The sequence below is a fragment of the Nestor notabilis genome, unplaced genomic scaffold (assembly GCF_000696875.1).
Source record: "Nestor notabilis isolate BGI_N333 unplaced genomic scaffold, ASM69687v1 scaffold9035, whole genome shotgun sequence".
NCBI classification, from domain to species: Eukaryota; Metazoa; Chordata; class Aves; order Psittaciformes; family Psittacidae; genus Nestor; species Nestor notabilis.
In genome coordinates, this window is record NW_009927854.1 from 42733 (window position 1) to 55250 (window position 12518).

Genomic DNA, 12518 nt, shown 5'->3' on the forward strand with positions numbered 1-12518 from the left:
CCTCCAAGCTCCGTCCATCCTGGCCTTGACCCCTGCCAGGGAGGGGGCAGCCACAGCTTCTCTGGGCAACCTGTGCCAGTGACACCACCCTCACAGTAAAGAATTTCTTCTTAATATCTAATCTAAATCTCCCCTCTTTCAGTTGAAAGCCACTACCCCTTGTTCTGTCACTACACGTCCTTGTAAAAAGTCCCTCTACAGATTTCTTGTAGCCCCTTTAGGCACTGGAAACTGCTCTAAGGTCTCCCCAGAGCCTTCTCTTCTCCAGGCTGAACAACCCCAACTCTCTCAGCCTGTTTCTAGAGCTGAGGTGCTCCAGCCCTCTAAGGATCTTCACGGCCTCTTCTGGACTCGCTTCTTGTGCTGGGGGCCTCAGAGCTGAACACAGAAGTAGAGTAGAGGGGCAGGATCACCTCCTTTGACCTGCTGGTCACACTTCTTTTGATGCAGCCCAGGATACGGTTGGTTTCTGGGCTGCAAGCGCACACTGAAGCCAGCTCATGTTCAGCTTCTTATCAAGCAACAACCACAAGTCCTTCTCTGCAGGGCTGCCCTGAATCTTTTCTCCACCCAACTTGTAGCTGTGCCTGGGACTGCCCCAACGAAGGTGCAGGACCTTTCACTTGGCTTGGTTAAACTTCATAAGGTTGGCATCAGCCCACCTCACAAGCGTGTCCAGGTCCCTCTGGATGGCATCCCTTCCCTGCAGCGTGTCAAATGAACCACACAGCTTGGTGTCCTCAGCAAACTTGCTGAGGGCGCATCAATCCCACTGTCTACGTTGCCAACAAAGATGTTGAACAGCACTGGTCCCAGTGCCCACCCCTGAGGAACATCACTCATCACCAGTTTCCACTCGGATATGGAGCCATGCAACCATCTAGCCAATTCATTATCCATTAAGTGGTGCACCTGTCAAATCCATGCCTCCCCAGTTTAGAGACAATGATGCCATGCAGGACAGTGTCAAATGCCGTGCCATGGATGCACCTTGTCGGGTCCCATGAACTTGTGCACTTTCGGGTTCCTTTGATGATCTCGAACCTCATCTTCTACAGCAGGCGGTACTGCATTTTCCCAGTCCCTGCCTTTGCCTTCTGTGGCTTGAATGGCGTGGCTGGAGCTCTCACTCTTGGTCTCCAGTGAAGACCAAGGCAAAAAAATTGAGTACCTCAGCCTTCTCCATGTCCCAGGTGACCAGGTCTCCCATTTCCTTCCAGACGGGTCCCACATATTCCCTTGTCTTCCTTTTATCCCCAAAGTACCTATAGAAGTTTTTCCCATTGGCCTTAATATTCTTGGCTGGATTCAGTTCTGTCAGGGCCTTAGCTTTCCAAACAGAGCTTTAGCTTTCCTAACCTAGCCCACATGCACGTGACAAGAGATTGCTGTATGTGTTGCTGGTAGTCACAGGTACTGTAGATATTAGGATCCTGCACATGGGTTAAGATGACCTTCATTAACAATAAAGAATTAATGAGTAAAACCAAGAGTTGGTTCTGTTTAAAAGATCCAAAGAGAACACCCAGGATTGATTGTACCAAGGATAAGCTATGTGGCAGCTTGGCAAAGTGACCAGTCAATTAACCAGCTTGGCAATGAAACTGAAGTGTCCTGAAGTGAGCTGCCTCCGTTTTAATACTAAAAATCACAGCCTGGCCCAGGTGAAGACCCCTCCTCTGAGCATGCGTAATGATCAGAAGGAATGACACAGCACATATTATATGTAGATGAGATGTAGATTACTGTAACTGTAAGTAACTAGGAGTGCATTACGTTGTATCTTTTGTGTGTAAATGCAGTGAAGGAGATGGCACTGGTGCACTTATTGGTGCACTTGGTTTGTGGAACAGTCCACTGCGCACCAAGGCCTGAATAAACAGTGTGTCTCCTGAGCATGTGGAAGTGGTTTACTGCACACCAGGCAAGAACCTGCTTTTCAGACAACAAAAGAGGACCCACTGAATCCAGCATCTGCTGTTCCAGTACCCTGATGGGAAATACCAGACAGATGTGGGGTCTTCCACACCACTGGCTTTCATTAGAGAAATTGTTTCACTCTCCCACAGCATTCCACGTTTCATGGGAAAGCCACAGGTCTGAATGCACAGGGGCTATAACTGCCTGGCACAGACAGCACACAGCTGTGGCATGCAGAAGACAGCCCCACCACTACAGCAGCTACCTGTTGGGCTGCACTGTGGCCCAGAGAACCACGGGAGAACCATAGGAGAGTGAAATTGCAGGAGGGGAACACATGGCTATCTCCTGGAGGAAGCTGCCCCGTGGCTCATGGGACCTTTCTTCTTCCTCTTCAAATGCCACCAGTGGCACAGCTGTAAGCGCCTTTGCTGACAGCTTCCAAGAGGGTCTGTTGAGAAACCCCATCAGCTCTCTAGCAGGAGGTAGGCAGGGTGTGCAGTCAGACACAGCAGAGCCTGCTGCAGGGCACCAGTTACTCATCCGTTCTGGGTCTGGAAGCATTTGTATGTGTCAAGGGACGGGGAAGGCTCGCCACTATAAACCCTGCATATAACGTCATTTTGCTTTACTAGCATCCAGGTCTCTAAAGGCTGGAGGAGGGGAGGGAGGCTGGTGCAGCCGGAAGCTCAGCTGGCTCCTGTTAAACTCCACAGGGGAATTTATACTCAGCAACCTGGATCTGGCAGTTTATTGCTGACTCGAGAGGGAAGGGGTTTGCTGGGTGTGGGCTCGAGCTTGCTCTGCCTTCCCCCTCACTCCAGCTAAGTCTGGTAGATTTGAATCCCTGTGCTGCAACACACTAACACACGCTGAGCAGAGTGGCTAGCTGGGCTACAGCTGGCTGGCTTTCATCAGGTAAGTTCAGCTAACAGAACACAGTTGTGGTTGCTGGGACATCACTGTGACCATATGAAGTCATGGTCAGTAAACACTGCTAAACACACAATGCTTTCTGGAGATAAGTAGATTTTATCTAGGACTGCAACAGGCAGGGAACATGCACTGGGGAGGAACGCCTGGGACTTGTGTGCTGAGAGTCTCTTCACGAGATGGGGACAGTTTCCTCTCCCTGTGCTCCCAGAGGCTTGTCTCTTCTTAAGGGGATACTCTATAAAAACAGAGGAGGACCCTGCAAAGGCTGTGTCAACAGCTCTAAGCCTTTAAATGGGGAAAACCCCTCAGTTCCACATCCTTGTTTAGAAAGGTCTTATCGAGTACCCCCCTCCCTTCTCCACATTCCTTCCTGCTGGCTGCCCCTCTGTCACTGCTCTCAAGCAGAGCCAGCCCATGTGTTGCTGTGTCTACCACACATGCAAGGTAGACTCAGAGAGAAACAAAATGAAAATAATGGGAAGACACAGAGCTAGTAACAAACAGGAACATTAAAAAAGCCCCCTCAAACACAAGAAAACCCATCCAGAAAAAACATGGGAACAGTACCAGAGTAGATTATTTTTCTTGTACCTTTCATACAAGCTGATCTTGAAAGGACCTGCAACAAAGTGAATGTGCCATCTTACAAGTGCACTCCAAGTTAATGAGATCCTTTAAAAACTGTCTCCTTCGAGCCTGAGCTACTTGTGCACCTGCACATTTCAGGCCACGTTAGCAGATTCAAAAGCAGGGGTTTCTCTTTTCCTCCATTACTGCAGAGCGTTTTTTTCACTCCTCAATTTCTGACTGATAACAGCATAGTAACAGCAGCAGCATCACAGTGAATGCTGAAAGAACTCCTTTCATCACTTCTTTGCAGCACTGTGGCGTTACTCTTTTAGACCACCACCCCTGGACTTCCTCTTCTTTGAGGAGAGGTTGAATGTGGAAGTGTTGGAAGTTTCACCTTTGTCACAAATCCTCGGCTTTCCTGTCTAAAGATGGGAACTGACTTTATGAACAGGACTTGAAAACCAGTGGAAAAGATCTCTGTGATTCCAGGTAGCACCACAGAAAAACAGTGAGCAGCTCAAGTGCAAGGTTATTTATGGCATGGTAAGATATGATGGCATGCTGTCTCCTGCTCTATTTATGGTGGCTTGTTCTTCCCTCAACCCTGCTCTCAAGTCCCAGCGAGTACACATGGTACGTGAGAGGTTGAGTGGGAGGAAAGATGGCTGACGTCCAGTTAGTGGAAGTCACAGACAAAGCTGTGTAAGTCTGAAATTGGATGCATCATGCAGTGGGAAGTAAAGATAGCTTCTCCTTCCACCCTTCCATCTGTGAACACCTCATCGCCTCCAGGATGAATCCTAGTGATTGCTGCTCTGAAACATTTCTCCCCAAAGAAGACATTCTCAGAGAACAATACTGATAGGGTTGAGGTCTGCGAGACTCCTTTGAAGGCAGAGCAGTTCAGAGATGGACACAGAGGAGGTAAGACTGAGGTGTCTCTTCCACACCTGATTGAGTCAGCCTCACTCTGCAGATAGCCTCAGGGAGCTGCAGCTTGCCAGGAGCCCAGCAGAACTCCGGTCCTTTGGAATGACTCAAGCCTAAGCTCCCTCCTCTTGCATACAGCACTGCAACAAGCACTAAGGGACTGCTGATTCACACCATGGCTACTGAGCCTTGCAAAAAAAAATCCAACAGGATAAATTCCTTTTATGCCATCTGTGTGACCGTATGCTCTTCAGCCTGCAGCGATGGGGCAGACTGCCCAAACTATGTCACACTCATAATACAGCAGGTACCTGCCTGTGTAGAAGGTGAATATGGCCACTGAAGTCCTGGGCACTGCTCAATTTGGATGCCTCTTTCTGTGAGATGTGCACAGAATCAACCACAAGTGATGTGCACAACACCACCAGAACAGTTTAATACGGTCTCAAAACAGTAAGTATATACCAAACAGGCAGCCAATGCCTTTGGATAGCTACAGTCCATGTCCCTGCTGAAACCCTGACACCCCAGGATGAATGCACTATAACCACGCTGACAACTGCTGCCATTGGAGTAATACTGACACAGGATGCTGTGGTTTGCTTGGTGCACTCCAGATGCCACCGCTACCTAGTGCATACCATGTCTGATGTCACTTGCAGGAGAGACTGAGATACCACTAATATAGAGACTAAGGAGTACTGACATACACAAAGAACTGTGTCAGATCCCTCCCCAGAGGGCTGATTTTGATACAGACTCACACTCAGATCTCCCTGGCTGCACACACCCTTGGTCAGAACAAAGATACTGCAGCAATGTGTGATATTTGCTTGCTTGAACAATAGGCCTTCCCGCCACACAGCATCCTATGCAAAACCCTACCACACAGCACCCTGTGAAGCTTATGCTTCTTGGTAGCCACCTTGAACAGGGGTGGCAATATGGAATCTGAACACAGCAGCTGCAACTACATAGAAACTCTTATCCTTTTCTGGGAAAACTAGCTTGACATGCTCTAAAAAGACATCTTGACGTTTTCCAAGAGCTTCTAAAGAAGGATACTGGCTACTCAGTTTGCTTGTTTTCCTCCCAAACTTTAAACTGACTACAGGCTTTATAGCTTTCTGCTCCAAAGGCCAGCAACTATACTAAAAAGCTCCCCAAGCTGAATCTCTCTTTGAGGATACTTCATGATTTCTGAAAGACATTACTGAATCTATCCCTCCTTTTGGGGTTTAATGCCCTTTGCTCCCTGCACTAACCAAACTGCTGAAAATATGCTGGCATTGGCAGTTTAAGAGGGTTTGATTACGTGGGGTTTTTCTCTTTTTTTTTTGTAGGCTCTGCTACAGTAGGATTCATTTTACAAACACCTTTGGATTTCTGACACTGTGTCACATCTGGATTTACTTATGATGGATCGCAGATCTGGTTTACAACATTTAACAGGCGCAGGAGCTTCCAAACATTGCCCCGTGTCTTTGCACAGCACTGCTGCAAATCCTGCCAGGAGGATGCCAAGTTCCATCGGCAGTGGCGACCGTCGCTGCCTCCCACCGACACGGCAGGTTACTGCAGGTGAAAAGGCGAGCGTGAAGATGTTCTAAAGAAACAACACTATCATCTGAGATCTGAACTTCATCCTTGGATTTCTTCTTCTCCCTAACCACAATACAAAAAGGAAGAACCTGGGAGGCTGGGATTCACAGTCCCAGATTTGTTTTTGAAGCGCATGGAAAAGGCTTCTTTTTGATGATTAATTACCTTTTACTGGGGATGACCACATTTAAAGTGTCTACTCAGTTCTTTCAGATCTCCCTTTGATAACAATGACCACTTTGTGTTGTTGACACAGCTGTGGTTTCTGGCAGGGACAGAGGCAATTGCTTGAGCTGGTGAGATCCACAACAGGCTTTTGAGGAGATCTGGAAAAACTATGCCTTGATTTTACGCCTGCGTTAAGTTTTCCTGATACAAAAAAGCCTTCTGAATCTGACACATCTACCCCTTGGACAAGTAAAAACTGCCCAGCTCCAGGTACCTTGTGAAATCAGGCCATTTTTATTGGAAGATTCCTTCTAAAAGGTTGGTCTACAGTGTCTCAAACTGCATGCCAGGCAGCATCACTTGGAAACAAAAGCAGCTCTCTCGTTGCAGTGCCTAACCTGTGCCATGGCCTCCACTGCCCCAGCACTAGAGTTTAAAGCGCAGGAGCAAATAAAAGCTAGGGAAGATTACACAGACCAACATAGTTTTAACAAAGTCCCTTCCCTGGGTTGTGAAGCAATGTATACTCCAGTTTCCACAGCAACAGGGGGAAAAAGAACCCACCCAAAAACTAATAAACCAAATTCTTTCCTTTTCCGCTGCCAAGCTCTGGATTGACAGGTCTTTAAAAAACACTCAATGTTCATTCTAAAGATGGAAAATACAAAGTATTTCACTTGCTGTACACTTGTTAGATGCATTTTTTGGCTCAGCTTGAAAACATTTCTCAGTTCACACAGTATTTGGCAAGAGACCTTTCAGCTTTCTTTTCCCACAGACTGATTTTATAGCAATTAAAAGATGTAAATAAATTGCATACAGCATTAACTCTGTCACTCACACCCAGGCACACCTTTACACACACATACAGGTAGTCATTGATAGTGCCCACATGGAGAACTGCAAAGATGAATGATAAAAGCAATTTATTATGCATCTTTCACCATGTCACCTGCACTCTCCCTGCTAATCCATCTCAGCTGGATTATTTCGGGCATTCCTAACCTCTGAGCAGTTTCCAACAGCTGCTTTTATCGGGTTTTTTTCTTCTCTCTTCTCTTCAGCTATTACCAAAAAGTGTTTCTTTTCTTTCCTCTGAAATTGGCATTTTCACCGCTAAAATAAATACTACTTAATATTCCTTGAGTTCAATGTGTTCCTGTCCCAGGAAAAGTATCATTTGGACAGAAGATCGTGTATGTACAATACTGTCAGCTTTCAAAACACAGAATTTCCAATGAGGAGAAGAGACTGCTGACCTTATGAAAGACTCGCCAATCCAGCACACTCAAGTCACTGCACTGGATTAAAATACTTATTTTTGTTGCTTATTTCTTTTGTATCCTGTTTTTCAGGCCTTTACAGTCCTTTGGGGTAATTTTCAAGTATTTTCTCCACAAAAATGAGCCATAGAAACTTCATATTTTCTAACAGGAAAAGAAGACGACTCTCCTGAAATTACTCAGAGCAAGGTCTTCTCAGAAACATAAAACATTAGAAGTCTTGTAGAGAGCTGGCAAATCTACAGTAAATATTTGAATCTGAGCCCTGTAGCCAAACAGACCCTGGATCTTTAAAACGTGACAATTCTTTTTTTCACAGAAGAGGGTTGTTTATGGTATATTTTAAAGATTCTAGAAACTATGATTCTATAGCTCTCTCCCACTCTCTTTTACTGGTCTGGGCAGCTGGACTCATTCTTAAGGACCCTGGATATACTGGCAAAGCCTGTCATCGTAAATTATTATATAAATCATATGTGCTATGTAGAAAGACAGCATTTGGATAAACTCTCTAGTTTTCAATGCAAGTTTGAATGCTCTGCATGAAATGTGTGGCTTAAGTATCCACAATACTAAGTATCTATGCATATAATGTATCAGTGATTATAAAGAGGCAAATCTTCCCCTCTGTGATCCAAGGCAGCTGACCAAAACTGCAAGCAAGCAATGCTGCCTGGATGCTACAGCTCCCCTCTTTCCAGCCTTCCTGCTCCTGCGATGAGACTGCCTAAGCTCTGCCCGCAGAGAGCCTCAGATCCCTGCAGGATGAACTTTTCCCTTCACTTTCCTGTAGAAGGGGCCTCCCCATTCTTTGCCCCAGCGCTCAGTCCCAGAGCTGCAGCCTGCTGCCTGAAAGTTGTGAAAACAGACAGTTTAGGGGCACTGTACACTCCTGGAACTTGAGCATGCTCCGAAGTGTCATTACTCATCCAGGCAGCTTTTCTTTCCCCAGCCTTGGCGAACTCTCCTCACTGAATCCTCAAGTGCTTCAAGAGCTGGAGAGCTGCCAGCCACCAGCTGCACAAGATCTTAAAGAAACCTGAGCCCATTTTCATAATTTAGGAGAGCAAACAAAAAAATTTAAGGGAAAAAAGCAAATTGAAAGATTCAAACTAGAAGGGGGAAGACCTCTGTCTCATTCCATCTCACTGCAGCCTTTCCTTTCATCCCACACAAGAAAAGGTCTTTAGAAAATGACATTAAAATATGAGCTGAAGATTCAAGAGATTTTGTGACACCAGAGAACAACCTAGAAGTGACAGTGTACTCTGCCCAAGGCTTGATCCCCGCAAACTTCAGCGTAGCTCAGTGGGGAACACTGCTGCATCATGGAGCAAAAGAAGGGGTTTTGCTTCCTTAGCACTGGGGATCTGCTCTGAAACAGTCTGGAGGAAAGGGAATTCGGCTCTCCTTGGGGACAAAAAGCAGCACTCTTTTTGCAGGCTGCAAAACAAAATGATGGTGTACGGCCTAAGGTCCCTACTTCTGGACATACAGCCCTACTCACATCAGATCCAAGTTAGCAAAGAGCAAAGAAGGAAGAAAGAACAAAGCAGCATTTTGTTTAAGGAAATGCAAGAGGGTACCTGAGCTTGTCTGCAACAAAGATCACCCTCCTCTCCAGAAGCAGGGAGGCAAAGACTCTGCTCAGATGCCGCACGCTGAGGGATGTGAACAAGGATTCGAAATCAACATGCTCAAGCCTGGAGTCAAGAGGCCGCCGCAGCTCGATGACCTGTTGGAGAGAAAAAGACCACAGGTCTGCTCTTGCTGTCCACCCATACTGTGGCACGCAAGGACCCAACAAGTATTTTCACCACTTACAAGCCTTACTGGCTATGCTGGCAAGCACCACATAGCATTAAGCCCTCAAACACAGTCTTTCCAAAGACCTCCCACAGATTCTTCTTCCAGACAAAGAGAACCCAGAGTCTACTCCAATGGGCACAGCATGAGACCAACCACAAGTTCTCCCCACTGGGCTGAGGACAGGGAGCTCTTCATAAGGAGGAAAACTAGTTTGTGTCCAGCTAGAAGTGGTTTCCAGCCTTTCTGGCATTCGAGCAGCAGAATGGCAGGGAGCCTTCCAAATCTGCACTCTTATTTTTACAGTTACAATTCATTTTTTCATTTTCACTGCAAGAATGTGGATGTCTAACCTACTGACTACACATGTTTATATCAGTCACAGTGAAAAGCAGCCTGTGAGCTTTTTTCTTTGTTCAATTCCTGTCACAGCACCTTCGCACTTCATACTCCTTATCTCAGACAGCTGCTCATCTAAATTGTTCTTGAAAGCTTCCAACGCCACACATTTCACAAATTCCACAAGAACATTACTCCAGTTCTGAACCATCCTTACCAACACAAAGCCTACAGCTGAAACATGTCAGTGGCAAATGAATTCGACTACTTGTTGTTGTCTTACTCTCAAGTATACACTCAGAACAACTGGTCACCTTCCTCTCTGCAAGAAACTTCTTGCATATTCAAAGGTTATCATGTGTCCTCCTTTGTCCCTTGCTTTCTGTATTAAGCAAACAATTTTTTCAAGCTCTGCCTGCATTTTGTAAACCACTCAGTAAGTGGAAACTACTCTTCTGGGCTGTTCTCCTACTATTTGCATTTTTTGGAAAATGGTACTCTAAATAAATGCCCACCAATGCTGGAAAGCAGAAAAACTGCTCTTATTTCTTGTTAATCCCTTCACTTTCTTTCGTAATGCAGGATTTTGTCTAAATAATACCATACTGTTACTTCTGCTCACTTTATAGCCCACTGTACCACCAGCTCCTTTTCTGAAGTACCACTGCTTACTCAGTTACTTCCACATTGTATTAGACTACTCATTTCTTCTTTCCAGCATTTTGCTCTTCTTTGTGCAAATTTCAGTCCAAACCTTCAATTTAGCAAGGTCACTTTGAAGTTTAATCCCTTACTCTCCAAAGTGCCTGCAACCTATCTCCATACTGTCATCTACCCATGGTCTAAATGTGGGGTTTATGCATTCAACCAAGACAATAAATGAACATTAATGATCCTAGAAACAAACCAGCCAAAACATTCTCACAGCCTGATGGTACACCATTGGGATTCTATAGATTTTTAACCAACAATGCATGTGCTGTAATTTAATTTAGTTTGGAGTGTTTTCAGATCAGCTGAGGAGAACGCAGTCATGCAGTGCTATGTTGAAAGCCCTCACAACCTCTATCAACTCACTTTCCCCTCTCTCATGTTTAAGGCATGCTCAACAGAAAGTATGGCCAAGACCATGTTCAATTTGGTTCCCTCCTCTCTTCCACAGTCCTTCAATGCTATGCTGAAAAGTTCTGCACTCCTAAACCCCTCAGTTTCCTCACACCACGCTGTGTGAGATGCAACACGTACCCCCGCCTCCCTGCTGTGAAAACGCTGTTTCGAAAGGCTGCAACGTTGCCCTTGTGTGATTTCAGTTATTTTTTGACCAGAACCCCCTGCCCTGTCCCACACAAACAGTGGCTCTGTATTAAGGATGCTGAAACATATGCTAGGAACACTGTCTTCAGGAAGTTAAGTGTGGGGGGCCTTGAGCAGGTCCAAAGTCATGTGCTGGGCAGCATGAGGCCTGCCAGTCCGTGTCACTTGGCCTCAAGCCAGTGCCCTGTTTCATTCTGCCAGCATGGCTGTGTCCTTACATTCTCTTTTACCATATGATTTCCCTTTTGATTCTGAGGTCACTGAAGCATCCATGCCACCACCCCTGGTCCCCTATTTTAACCCCTAGCTTCCCCACACAGTTGCCAGGCAATCTGTCCTGAAGATGCCCAGTGCTATGTCACAGTCACAACTTCTAGTCACCATTTGCTGGCCGAAGTCTCCTTCTTTCTAGGGTGGTGTCTTTACCTCTGTTCCTGAGCCTGGCAAGAAGTTCTTGACTGTAATCGTCCGGCCCAAAGCTGGAAAAGGTGCCTCCATGACACTCCTCATGAGAGGCTGCACCAAGGCTGGGGAAATGCCCCGTCTCTTCTCAACCTCATCCAAGATCTGAAATAAAGGCATGAAGACAAAAACATGTAAACTGGGAGGAGGGAGAGAACACCAGGAATGCACTAGCATCTGTGGTCTCTTCTTAACCCAGCATCAACATGGAGCCTTGAGTCATACGAAAGAAGGAAAAAGGTGCAATTGAAGACCCTTAATTTCCTTCAGCAAGAGAAACCCAGCTTCAATGAGGTCACTGGAAAGTTTACAATTTGCAAACTCCTCACCACACTCAGAGTCAGGACTCAACCTTTTAATCTCTCAGTGCTGGTGTTCTGGTAGTTCTGCTGAAGGAAGAAGGCAACAGCTGACAATCTAGTTTTTCTTTTAACTGTTTTGGACTAGAACTGTCCAGAGCTAGGTTCTGGAATTAGCATGTGGTTGCCTTGCCTACACCATTTCAGGACCTTTCTTCAGCATCAGCTCCCCTGATCCCCACTCTTCTGGTTTTGACTTAATTTTTGGGTCCCTCTTAGCCTACAGCACAACTCCCTCTTTCTCCCCCCTCACCTTAGAGAAGAGATTGAAGCATCCAAGGCGACTCACAATGCAGTAAACTTCTGGTAAACGCTTCCCTTTCCCACTGGGCTTTCAAGACAAATGCAAACACACACACAAAATACCAAGAAAATGTCAGTTACTGCAAAGACAGAGGGACTGGTCTCAGTTCTGCAGCTCAGTGGCTGGCTCAGAAACTGGCAGACATTTGACAGCATGCTGCTGCTGACAATACCTTAAGTCTGGCTTAAACCCGGTATGCTAGAAACAGTGGGGAGAAATGGGCACATCTACAGTGTAATCCAATCTGCCTGTGTCAAATGATTAAGGCAGGGCAGACTGCTCTACAGACACAACTCTGAGCCTACAGGACCAGCACGGGTTTAGACAACTATTTACTAGCTCTCTAAACCTAAGAGAGACAGGTTAGTGGTGAAACAACAGTCCATGCTCAAAACATTAAGCGCTGGTGTAAGTAAAAGGTAAAAGAACTGTGCGTGGGGTGGAGGACAGGCTTGGAGAGGGACTCTGGCACTGAGCAAAGCAGAAGAGAGCAAAGCTGTTCTGCTGCCGCTGTTCATTTCC

General features: G+C 46.1%; 1 protein-coding gene across 1 annotated transcript in view; it reads right to left on the bottom strand.

Moving 5' to 3' along the window:
* The window catches only part of DENND2A (DENN/MADD domain containing 2A), a 36316-nt gene that overhangs the window by 6563 nt on the left and 17235 nt on the right, over nt 1–12518 (bottom strand). Inside the window, exons 11-13 of the mRNA XM_010014256.1 lie at nt 11946–12023; nt 11298–11438; nt 8999–9147 (exon numbers count right to left, since the gene is read on the bottom strand). Of these exons, the coding sequence (XP_010012558.1) occupies nt 8999–9147; nt 11298–11438; nt 11946–12023 (368 nt within the window). The remainder of the gene's footprint in view (nt 1–8998; nt 9148–11297; nt 11439–11945; nt 12024–12518) is intronic.